The sequence below is a fragment of the Gopherus evgoodei genome, chromosome 12 (genome assembly GCF_007399415.2).
Source record: "Gopherus evgoodei ecotype Sinaloan lineage chromosome 12, rGopEvg1_v1.p, whole genome shotgun sequence".
NCBI classification, from domain to species: Eukaryota; Metazoa; Chordata; order Testudines; family Testudinidae; genus Gopherus; species Gopherus evgoodei.
Window position 1 is genome coordinate 43785744 of NC_044333.1, and position 12819 is coordinate 43798562.

The 12819-nt window shown below is 46.9% G+C and overlaps 1 protein-coding gene across 3 annotated transcripts in view; it reads left to right on the forward strand.

The window, feature by feature from the left end:
• The window catches only part of AP1G1 (adaptor related protein complex 1 subunit gamma 1), a 106537-nt gene that overhangs the window by 48738 nt on the left and 44980 nt on the right, over window positions 1–12819 (forward strand). For all 3 annotated transcript variants that reach the window (XM_030582273.1, XM_030582271.1, XM_030582272.1), the window contains exons 4-5: window positions 8263–8404; window positions 8873–8969. In XM_030582273.1, coding sequence (XP_030438133.1) covers window positions 8263–8404; window positions 8873–8969 — 239 coding nt within the window. The remainder of the gene's footprint in view (window positions 1–8262; window positions 8405–8872; window positions 8970–12819) is intronic.

Consider the following 12819-nt stretch of genomic DNA (forward strand, 5'->3'; position numbering starts at 1 on the left):
TCCATCAGGGAGTCTGTAAACTGCAGAGGCTCACCTTTTTTGTTTTGTTTTTGTTTTTAAACTTGGTCTTTAGGTAGGCCCAGCTGGGTGCATGACTCATCCTGCAATAAAACCAGGTACTTTTCTCGTGTTTAGGGCCTAGACTACCCTGTTCTCTCCTTTCTCCAGGTAGTAGCTCTGCATCCTGGTCAAGCAGTTTCCTAGGTGGGGTGAGGTGGGGAGAAGGGATGAGACAGTAGCAACTGAGGCTTCCTCTAGGCAAGAAACTGCTGCGAATTCAAACATTAGTAGCCACTTAAGGTTCCTGTGGGCTGGAGTTTGGGAGACAGGAGCATCTTGCTCCCATCAAGAACCTGAGGCAGTTTTGGTTGTGGAGGAAGCTGTGGCAAAAACATCTCTTGTTCTGTGGGAGACAGGTGGGGGGAAAGAGCCCTATACTGTCACTTATCTCTCCATAGCTCCTCCAAGAATCTCTGTGCCAGGCTTGAGAGAAACTACAGACCGTCAGCACCATGGGTGGTGGGTGGACCCCTTCTTTGGGGAGGCTAGCCCCCCGGCCCCACCTCTTCTGCCTGATGCTCCAACCCCACCCCCCAGAGCTCCCAGTTCCTTCTCTTCCTCTTCTCCCACTCTTCTCCCCCCCCCCCCCCCCCCCAGCAGCAGGAGCCCCAAACCCCACACCCTCCCATGGCTGGAGGTATCCCGGGCCAGCCTGAGCTGCGCTGGAGAATGGGAAACACGCTGCACCTCCCCTCCTGAAACCCCGAGCCACCTGGCAGGAAAAGCAGAAGCTCTTTCCAAAGAATGTTCAGCTTTTACATGTGCCATGCAGGTTCCGGGGCAGCTGAGGAGATGGTTTCTGCTACTCAGCTTCCTGGGTTCATCAGTAATCTCTCTGGAGTCCACTGTTGCTGCTTTTCCAGCTACATCCCTGAATGTACTCCATGAACCAGGCAAAGGTGGGGATGGTGATTAACCTGCTTGTGAGAGAAGTGCTAGATTGGGCCTCCCCCCTATTAGCTCAGTACTCTCCAACTGGGATGACTCCTGTGGGAATTCTCAGCCATTTTTGATGACCACCCACGCTACGTGCACTTGGCATAGGCCACCCTCTGAAAGCTTAGACAAGGCAAGGGCCTGCCTCTTCAAACTTTGCCCATTTCTGATGACTGGTAGCTAATGTAGTGGAATATGGCAACACAACTGCGCCAGTTCCATTCTCAGTGAAGAGGTAGAAGACAAGTTAGCTCATAGAGAGAACCCTACCTGACTCAACATCTTTGTTGATCATCTCCTTTGTATTGACAACTGGGTGTGCAAGTGAGAGGAGGAGATAAAGGGAGCCCAATACAGCTATGCCCACCCATTATGCACAGGCCCGAGGAACCAGGTCTTGAACTGATGTAGATGGATCTGGGTCACAAATGTTCGATCATGGAGGTAAGGGAAAGCCAGCAGTTTAATCTTTTGTTTCTACTGAACAACATTGGGACCCTCACTTGCACTCAATTCCCTTGCAGTTAGCCAGGATCAGCTCAGGTGCCACAGATAACTTTATACATGCAACGGTAGTCCAGACCCTATAAATTCTCCTTCAGCCCAAACCTTCACTGGACCCGGTAGCCACAATTGATGGGTTTACCCTGTCATCCGGTCCAGTAACTGAGAAGACTGTTCTTTTTGAGGTTGGAGTGGGAGATTGCTGCAAGTTACAATGTTTCGGGATTCGCTCACTGCACTTCCCAATAATATTCGGTATACTGTGGTTGGAGGAGCATGACCTGCATATCTCCAGGAGGGGAAGATCATCAACATTTCTTTCTATTATTGCCAAAAAGTCTGCCTGCAACCCCACTGTGAGTCAATCTCTGAACCTCAGGGAGGGACGTTACCGCTCTAGGGGTAACCTAGGCCAGCCAGAAAGAAATTGCCTTGAGCCCAAAACCCTGTCTCTCAAAGAAATACCAGGAACACACCTGAGGTTTTTGAGAAAAAAAATTGGGAACATCCTGCCCCCACACCAAGACCATGGTTTGCACAGCTTTTCATAGACCATAGATTGAAGGCCCCATATGGATTGATACATACGTCTGGACCAGAACTGGCAGCAGTGCACAACTATATCCAAGAAAATCTTGAGAAGGGTTTCATCTGTCAATCTACATCCCCAGTAGGGACCCTAGTACTTTTTATACAGAAGGAGGATGGATCATTGTGTCTTTGCATGGACTGTTGAGCCCTAAATCAGATCACAGTCCACAACCAATATCCTCTGCCTCTTATTCTGGGATTGCTGAATCGTGTTCAAACAGCCAGGATCTTCACAAAGGTAGACCTTTTGGGAGCTTACCACTTGGAGCATAGAAGAGCCATCAGTAAGTGGAAAACCGCCTTTCATGCCCAGTACAGACACTTTGCATATTCAGTAATGCTGTTTGGCCTGACCAATGCCCCTGCAGTTTTCCAACACTTTGAAAGACACGTTTATCAAGTATGTCCTTGAACACAATTTATCTCAGTGCTATCCTCATGTTCTCAGAGAGCCAAGAACAACAGTGTCATTATGTTGGATCTGCTCTAGAAAGGCTGTAGAAGCATGGACTATATGCCAAACTGAAAAAATGCCTCTTTGACCAGCCTTCCCTTGAAGTTTTGGACTATATCATCTGTCCAGGGGGCATTCAGATGGATTCCCAAAAGATAGCATCAATTCATGACTTAATAGCTCTCTGGAAGCCCTGTGAATTATAACACTTCCTGTACTTTGCCAGTTTTTATTGGTTGGTTATCTCCGACTTCTCACACAAAGTGGTTTCCCTGACTTCACTCCTTTGTAAGACCATCTGGTTCACTTGGTCACCCAAAGCCCAGAATGCCTTCGTCCACCATGACTTCATCCAGCTCAAGTCCTCCTTCACCATGGCTCCCATCCTGGTGCACCACAATCCAACCTGCCTGTTCATTGTGGAGGCCAATGTGTCCAGCGTGGTCCATGGGGAGGTACTCTCTCAGAATCTCCAAGCCCAGCAAGTCTTGCACCACTGCACATTTTTAGTCATCTCTTGCAAGCTCACCCCAGCGAAAATAAATTACAAAATACTAGGTGAGCTGCTTCCAACTAAAACTGCGATCGAGGAATAGTGCCACCACCTCGAGGGGGTTCGGTACCCTGCTTAGGTCTTCACGACCATAAGAAGTTTGAATATCTCTGCAAGCTCCAAATTTTAAACTGAAGGCAGCTAAGGTGGGCCCCGTTTTCTCTGTTCAAATTCACCATCATCTATCAACCTGGATCCCAAAATGGAAAGGCTGATGCCTTCTCATGAAAAGGACAGTACTGTTGTGAGGAGGGCAAGGAATCTACTGTTGTGCCACCATATCTCCTCAAATTCAGTAATTTCCTCAGTGCAGCTATTCACTAAGATCTGATCTTCCTTATTTGGTTCTCCTCAAAGGAGGACCCCTCACCTGGGAACCACTGTTGGCTAGAAAGTCAGTCTGTCTCACTTTGAAGCACCTTCTGAACAACATACCTTTTTGCGATCTAGACTACCAGTTCCTGGGACCTTCTGGATCTGCCAGGAAGTCAACTCCATCACTTTCAAATGACAGCTTCCCTGATCCCTTAAGGTCCATTCCATGTGTTCTCCACATGTCCCTCCTAAAACGCTACAGTGATAACCCCTTCCCTTGCCAAACCACTCCTCCATTTCTACTGGTCAAAGTCCAGGACCACAAAGAGTATGAGGTGAATGCCGTCCTTAATTCCATAAGTACCTGGGGACACCTGTACTACCTTATAAACTGAGAAGAATAGGGACTTGAAGAGTGCACTTGGCAACTTGCCTCCCATGTCCACGCCCCCAACCTGGTAAGAGAATTTCATGAGGTTCATCCAGAGAAGCCCAGTTCTTCCCCCTCCTATCTCATGCTCTTCTCCCTCTTGGAGATATTCAGGTCATGCTCCTCCAGCTACAGTATACTGAATATTGGGAAGTGCAGCAAATGGATCCTGAAATGTTGTAACTTGCAGCAATCTGAAAAGGGCCCTGAAGGGGGGGGAGTGATGTAAGAAACCACAGGGCCCAGGCACAGTTGCCACGAAGAGGAACTGAGAGGCTAAATTGTGCAGGAAGTCCCATCCTATGGGGCAGGAGTGACAGCTCTCCATGATGTCAAGTATCAGAGGGGTAGCTGTGTTAGTCTGAATCTGTAAAAGCAGCAAAGAATCCTGTGGCACCTTATAGACTAACAGACGTTTTGGAGCATGAGCTTTCGTGGGTGAATACCCACTTCCTCAGATGCATGCAGTGGAAATTTCCAGGGGCAGGTGTGTATATATATATATATGCTAGCAAGCAAACTAGAGATAACGAGGTCAGTTCAATCAGGGAGGATGAGGCCCTGTTCTAGCAGTTGAGGTGTGAAAACCAAGAGAGGAGAAACTGGTTCTGTAGTTGGCAAGCCACTCACAGTCTTTGTTCAATCTTGAGCTAATGGTGTCAAATTTGCAGATGAACTGAAGCTCAGCAGTTTCTCTTTGAAGTCTGGTCCTAAAGTTTTTTTGCTGCAGGATGGCCACCTTAAGGTCTGCTATAGTGTGGCCAGGAAGGTTGAAGTGCTCTCCTACAGGTTTTTGTATATTGCCATTCCTAATGTCTGATTTGTGTCCATTTATCCTTTTCCGTAGAGACTGTCCAGTTTGGCCGATGTACATAGCAGAGGGGCATTGCTGGCATATGTTGGCGTATATTACATTGGTGGATGTGCAGGTGAATGAACCAGTGATGGTGTGGCTGATCTGGTTAGGTCCTGTGATGGTGTCGCTGGTGTAGATATGTGGGCAGAGTTGGCATCGAGGTTTGTTGCATGGATTGGTTCCTGAGCTAGAGTTACTATCGTGCGGTGTGCAGTTACTGGTGAGGGTATGTTTCAGGTTGGCAGGTTGTCTGTGGGCAAGGACTGGCCTGCCACCCAAGGCCTGTGAAAGTGTGGGATCATTGTCGAGGATGGGTTGTAGATCCTTGATGATGCGTTGGAGGGGTTTTAGCTGGGGGCTGTATGTGATGGCCAGTGGAGTCCTGTTGGTTTCTTTCTTGGGTTTGTCTTGCAGTAGGAGGCTTCTGAGTACCCGTCTGGCTCTGTTGATCTGTTTCCTTATTTCCTCGTGTGGATATTGTAGTTTTGAGAATGCTTGGTGGAGATTTTGTAGGTGTTGGTCTCTGTCTGAGGGGTTAGAGCAGATGCGGTTGTACCTCAGTGCTTGGCTATAGACAATGGATCGTGTGATGTGTCCGGGATGGAAGCTGGAGGCATGAAGGGAGGCATAGCGGTCGGTGGGTTTTCGATATAGGGTGGTGTTAATGTGACCATCACTTACTTGCACCGTGGTGTCAAGAAAGTGGACCTCCCGTGTAGATTGGTCCAGGCTGAGGTTGATGGTGGGATGGAAGCTGTTGAAATCGTGGTGGAATTTTTCCAGAGTCTCCTTCCCTTGGGTCCAGATGATGACGATGTCATCAGTGTAGCGTAGGTAGAGAAGGGGCATGAGTGAACGAGAGCTAAGGAAGTGTTGTTCCAGGTCGGCCATAAAGATATTGGCATATTGTGGGGCCATGCGGGTGCCCATAGCAGTGCCACTGATCTGGAGATATATATTGTCCTCAAATTTGAAATAGTTGTGTGTAAGTATAAAGGCACAGAGCTCAGCAGCCAGTTGTGCTGTGGCATCATCAGGGATAGTGTTCCTGACAGCTTGTATTCCATCTGTGTGTGGGATGTTTGTATAGAGAGCCTCTACATCCATGGTGGCTAGGATTTCACGATTTCAACAGCTTCCACCCCACCATCAACCTCAGCCTGGACCAATCTACACGGGAGGTCCACTTTCTTGACACCACGGTGCAAATAAGTGATGGTCACATTAACACCACCCTATATCGAAAACCCACCGACCGCTATGCCTCCCTTCATGCCTCCAGCTTCCATCCCGGACACATCACACGATCCATTGTCTACAGCCAAGCACTGAGGTACAACCGCATCTGCTCTAACCCCTCAGACAGAGACCAACACCTACAAAATCTCCACCAAGCATTCTCAAAACTACAATACCCGCACGAGGAAATAAGGAAACAGATCAACAGAGCCAGACGGGTACCCAGAAGCCTCCTACTGCAAGACAAACCCAAGAAAGAAACCAACAGGACTCCACTGGCCATCACATACAGCCCCCAGCTAAAACCCCTCCAATGCATCATCAAGGATCTACAACCCATCCTCGACAATGATCCCACACTTTCACAGGCCTTGGGTGGCAGGCCAGTCCTTGCCCACAGACAACCTGCCAACCTGAAACATATTCTCACCAGTAACTGCACACTGCACCATAATAACTCTAGCTCAGGAACCAATCCATGCAACAAACCTCGATGCCAACTCTGCCCACATATCTACACCAGCGACACCATCACAGGACCTAACCAGATCAGCCACACCATCACTGGTTCATTCACCTGCACATCCACCAATGTAGTATATGCAATCATATGCCAGCAATGCCCCTCTGCTATGTACATCGGCCAAACTGGACAGTCTCTACGGAAAAGGATAAATGGACACAAATCAGACATTAGGAATGGCAATATACAAAAACCTGTAGGAGAGCACTTCAGCCTCCCTGGCCACACTATAGCAGACCTTAAGGTGGCCATCCTGCAGCAAAAAAACTTTAGGACCAAACTTCAAAGAGAAACTGCTGAGCTTCAGTTCATCTGCAAATTTGACACCATCAGCTCAGGATTGAACAAAGACTGTGAATGGCTTGCCAACTACAGAACCAGTTTCTCCTCTCTTGGTTTTCACACCTCAACTGCTAGAACAGGGCCTCATCCTCCCTGATTGAACTGACCTCGTTATCTCTAGCTTGCTTGCTAGCATATATATATATACCTGCCCCTGGAAATTTCCACTGCATGTATCTGAGGAAGAGGGTATTCACCCACGAAAGCTCATGCTCCAAAAGGTCTGTTAGTCTATAAGGTGCCACAGGATTCTTTGCTGCTTTTAGTTCTTCATGATTCCCTGATAGGCTGGCACTCCCCATCTAAATCAGGAAGCCATTTCTGAGAGTTGTCTGGGCAATGCAGACCTCCCGCATACTTCTGCCTCAGACCTTGGTCGTTGCTCTTCGCTGCAACTCACATGATCACAGGCTCCTGGCTTTTGATCTAGGCTTGCATCCCAACCCTGATCCTGTTTTACTGCTGCTAACCCCAGTGAAATATCCTGACTTGGCCTGACCCCGATTCTCACCTCACACTCTGTTTGGTAATGGACTCTCACTTTAGTTTTGACCTAGTCCCAGATTGATCTCTGACTTTCGGCCCCACAACTGACCAACTCACTCCATACCCACAGGCTGCCCATGACCCAGTTCTGACAGTATGTCTTTCCCCTTCCCCATCTGCATCTCCTCTGAGCAGGAATTCCTCTCGCTCACCTGGACAGGGGGAGAGGGGCCTGGGATGAGAGGCACATGCCCTGTTTCCTCTTGCGGGAGGAAGAGTCGTGGGGTCAGGGGGGATCACTTGGGAAGCTCTACGCATCTGAAATTCCCTTTTTCCTTGTAATGCCCAGGATTAGCTAGCTGTTCACACTGTCCCCTGCTATGTGAAGTGAGTGTAATGGCCGTAGACAGTTCCCTGTTGTTTGTCAAGGGCTGGAATCGTTTGCTGCAAAGTGGTTTTGTTGTGGCTGGTTTGTGTTTCTGCTGAAGCAGGAATGGGGTCAGGGCCTGCCTCTCTGCCTGGGGCAGCACAGAGCATAGTGTCTGCAACAATGGCATTTCCCCTACTCTTCTGATGGCTTTTGAGCCCTGTGCTTTCACCTGCCAGTCTGGTCAACTGTTGCTTAGATACAGGTGTGACATAGGGTGGAGCTCTGCATGCCTCTTTCTCCTGGGCTGGGCTCCAGGCCCTGGCGTAACTGTCATTCAGCCCATTTCACTTGTGACTGTAGCTATACTTGAAGTCTCCAGAGGTGAGTCTGTGCTGGTGGGCAACTATGCCATGTGTGTCTGAAGCGTCCCGTTCTTACTCAACTGCCCAGCTGCCTCGGAACATACTTAACTAACTTCTTTGCTTTACAGCTTACCTGCATTCTGATTCGTTTCTTGATGTGCAGAGTTCCCTGCACCTGTGTCCTGTACTGGAGAGTTCCCTGTGCATGTGCTGACAGGCTTGTTCTTGGTCTCTTTTGCAGTGACCTTAATCACAGCACACAGTATGTGCAGGGGCTGGCACTCTGCACCCTTGGCTGCATGGGCTCCTCTGAGATGTGCAGGGACCTGGCAGGAGAAGTGGAGAAACTCCTCAAAACATCCAACTCTTACCTAAGGAAAAAGGTACCTCAGGAAGTTTCCAAACTGCTTCTTTGCAGTCTAAAGCCTGGGACAGAAGGGGGAGATACTTTTAATATTTAGTGTGCCGGGTGGCATAGGGTATATCAGCAAGTTATTTCTCTGAGAATACATGTACTAGCATGGTAACTAGTGACCAGAGACCTCCCAGTATCTGCAATGCAGGTAAAGCATGGGTGGTATCTGTTGTCTGTACAGAATAGAACTCTTGTCCCAGTGTGTTCAGAACTAACAAATCCGTAAGGCATTGGCCAGGATTTTCTCAGTATAGAGATGTTCATGCACATGTACTTGTTAACACGTTTCCAGGTGAATTAAGTGTGCAAATTAGCTCTAATATAAAAGTGGATCCTCCTAAGAAGTTTCTGTTTCTGGCCTGCAGATGGCTCAGCTTGGAGTCTGCTGGCAGTCAGTGACATGGAGTGTGCTTACTGTGCTTTTCTTCTCTTGCAGGCAGCACTGTGTGCTGTGCATGTCATTAGGAAGGTGCCTGAACTCATGGAGATGTTCCTGCCAGCCACCAAAAACCTACTGAATGAGAAGAACCATGGTAATGTCAGCAGGCAAGGCCCAGACCTTTGGAGGCAATGCTCCTCCATGCAGGGGTGCTGCACACTGACCATCTAACTCAGCCGTTCATTTGGAAAAGGCTATTCTTGTCATACATTTTTCTGATCAGTGTCCTTCCGGTTCTGTAGAAAGAGAGCAAATGTCCTATGTGCTACAAGAGGCATAGAGCTATATGTGATTCTTTGCTCCTGCAGGAAATTACACAGCACAGGCTACAGTCTTTCAAACGGTCTTTCTGTTCATTTATCAAAGTACCTGCTACTTTGATTTCATTTCAAGGCAGGTGAAACACATATAGAGTAAATATGGTGAATCTGGGTCTGTAGCAAACTGTATTATGTAATTTGTGGTATGTTTCTCCTCTGTGAGGACGGCATTCTGAGGTTCCACATTAAATCTCTCTGACTCCAGGTCACTCTTGGTTTTTGTGCAAGGCAAAAGATTTTCCAGCTGGTAGGGTTGCAAACTTCACTTGGGATCTGAAAGGTCAGCTTCTGTCTGAGATGAGTACTGTTTGTTCATTACTGTTAACTTGGAATTGATGGATGAAGCAGAATGGAGTTCAGCTTGTATTCCCAAAGCTGTGAGATCTCTGCAGTGCTAACTGGAGCAGAGTAATCAGACGGTTCTTAAGTTGCACAGCAGATTGCTGGGTAAGAAAGGGCCATCTTTACATAATGGCTTTTTGGATCTTATCTGCATTTTAAAACAGATTCTTACTCCGTTTAGAGTAACTTTTTGCAAGCTTGAAACAAGACTTCCTTTTGCAAGTGTACTTATTTTATTTTTCACATCTGTTTTCCAAGCTGGAAGCACTTGTATAAGTATTTAAAATAAGGATAAATATCCAAACAGTTGACTGCTTGACCATTCACATAACCCAGCACTCAGATGACAATCTTTTGACTGAAACCATTCTTCTATATCTGGCCATGCAGTATCGTTGGGATATAGATGGGCATTAAAGCATGCCATAAAGGGGTCACAAATAGAGGCTGTGTTTCAGAGCTGAGGCTCTTTTGTGGAGAATGGCCCTCACAAGTAGTTCCTTCCCATTTAAACCAATGCATAGCTGCAGCAGTATCTCTGGTAGCCACGTAAACGTTTGTTTCCTTCTCTAGTGAACATGTTCATGTCATTTTATTTCATTGGAGTGTTAGGCTGCAGCACACCTGGGGTATTGTGGGGGAAGGAAGTAGGGGTTGCTTGTGGACTCTGCTACGTGTGGACATTGTGAACTTGTTTAGGTTTTAAAATGCGCTAATTGGAGTGATTCGCGCAGGGACTAATTAAAATGGTAACAGTATCAGCACCTCGCAGTCTTTATTATATTTAGCCTCACGGCACGCTTGTGAGGCAGGGAAGGATTAGTGTGCCTGTTTTTACAAGTGAAGAACTGAGACTATGACTTTTCCAAGGTCACACGGGAAGTCTTTGGCAGAGCAAGACATTGGGCCCAGGGTCTCCTGAATCCCAGTAACCTGCTCTCCTTCCCTCTCATGTACCAAGGAAAGGAAACTTCAGTCAGCTCCAGTATTATGTCAGGAGGGCTTTGCATTGTACTGTGAAGCCACCTCATAATCTGTCAGACCAGCAGAAGAGTGCAGATCTTGATCGCCCCATCCCAAAGATGTATTGGAATTGGAAAAGGGTAACAAAAATGAATAGGGCTATGGAATGGCAGCAGGTTGTCCCTGAGAGAAGCCCAGAGGAGGGTTTTTTTTAAAGGTCTCAGGCAGCCCTTAACTGGATTCAGGTGTCCCTGACTGACCTGAGGTAACCCCTTTTCAGCTTGTAGGAAAAAGGGCCTTTAACATTCTAGAGCTCACATATTGGCCTTCCAAGACCCTCTTGCAGCTGTCCAGCCTGACTTAGTCACACTGGGAATGGGCGACAGGGAGTGGATCACTTGTGATTACCTCTTCTGTTCATTCCCTCTGGGGCACCTGGCATTGGCCACTGTCAGAAGACAGGATACTGGGCTAGATGGACTTTTGGTCTGACCCAGCCTGGCTGTTCTTATGAAGATCTGAGGCTCACTTTTTGAAAACGACCAGGTGTCAACCTCCTAGAACATCTTGATGTCAGACAATCAGCAGGACTAAAGGCGCTACTGCACCAACTGTAGAGCTCTTTGTAGGCCAAAAATGAGACTTTTAAGTGCACCTGGAAATGGTTTAATATAGACTCTGGGACGTGGATGTTGCATGCTCCCTGTGACAAGCATTGCTGAGCAAGCAGGCTGGCGTTTTGTGTGAGCTGAAGTTTGAGTGTCTTTCAGGTGCAACTCCAGTGGTTACAAAAGAGAGAAGACTGTGTCCAAAATGGAAGGCTGCAGCACCCTACCCAAATGTAAAAACAGCAGGGAAGGGAAACCACTTTTGCCCATTGCTCAGGGTGCAGCAGAACAGCTAAAACGTGGGCATTACCAACAAATTTGGAATAACCCCTACATCCCAGGGGCAGATACCAAGTCTTCCATCTCCTCCAGATGTTTCTGCCTGCCCATCAGATCTCCTCCCTCTTCTCTGGAATTGTGGAGCTGCTTATGGGGTTGTAATTGTAGGCAGCTGGTAATTAAAAACAAAAAGCAACTTGTTTGAGCATTTCCCCATGGGGCTGCTAAGAGTTACTTTGACTGCAAATTGACGGCTGGTGAAATGTTGATTTGGGTTGGGCCTACAATCTAGGCCATGCCCTTTTCTAACTAAAAGGAAAAGGAATGAGTATAGGCTCTTGCAGTGGAGCATTTCAGTAGCTGGTCAGACTGGGTCATGGATGAAAGAAAATATTTGTACAATTGTTGATTCAATGTAAATGATTGAAGGTCAGTCTGGATAAGTCAAATGTTGATGGTAGGTTGGAGGAAGCAACTGGAGGATAGAGCAGAAATATCATCTACTTTTTTAGTGTGTGCCCACAGCTTGTCACTTTGAGGGTCTTGTTAGATGCTCAACTTGCGTTTAGATGATCAAATAGCAAAAGTGACCAGGATGGTGCATCTCATCTGTGCCTGATCAGGAGGTGCCCCTTAAATCCACTTAGAAGCTAATACTAGAGTGAAATAATAAACAATGTCATTTATTAACATAAGAATTGCCATGCTGGATTACTCTAATGGTACATCTAATGAACTATCCCTTCCCAGTTAGTCGCCTACCAGATGCTAGGGACAAGAAATCTAAGTGTGAATTAGGGAAAGCTTTTTTTTTTTTTAACCTAAGTCATTAGTGCTTGCCTTATGTCAGAGCCATTAAGATTTATATCCTCAATGTAATCTCATTTTAACTGATGTAACTGAGAGTGATCTTAGTTGTATAAACGTCTGATCCTTTTTTGAATGCTAGTAAGTTTTTGGCTTCAGTGATATCTGGTGGTAGAGAGTCCCTCAGGTTGATGGAGCATTGTGGGAGGAAATCTCTTCTGTCCTCAGTTTTAAATTTCTGTTTCAGTTTTGTTGAATATTGCCTTGTTCTTGTATTATAAAAGGGTGAATAGGAGCACCCGAATGAGCTTCTGTACTCATTTGTTAATTTTGGGTCCCTCAGTCCTGCCCCCCTTGTTAGTTTATGTAGGAGACAATCTGTCTCTTCAGTTTTTCCATACATCTAATGATTTTCTTAGCTCAGTTAATAGAGAAGAGCAATCTACTGCAAGCACACAACTCCAGTTCTTTATCTGCACCAAGTGCTTGTTGGTTTTGACCTGTAAAGCCCTGAATGGCTTGGAACCTGCCTCCCTGTGTGATACTGACTCTATTCAGAGACATTTACGTTGGAGCTTCTTTAGTGCATGAGACATAGAGCCGCTGGCAGGCATTTTCCATAAAG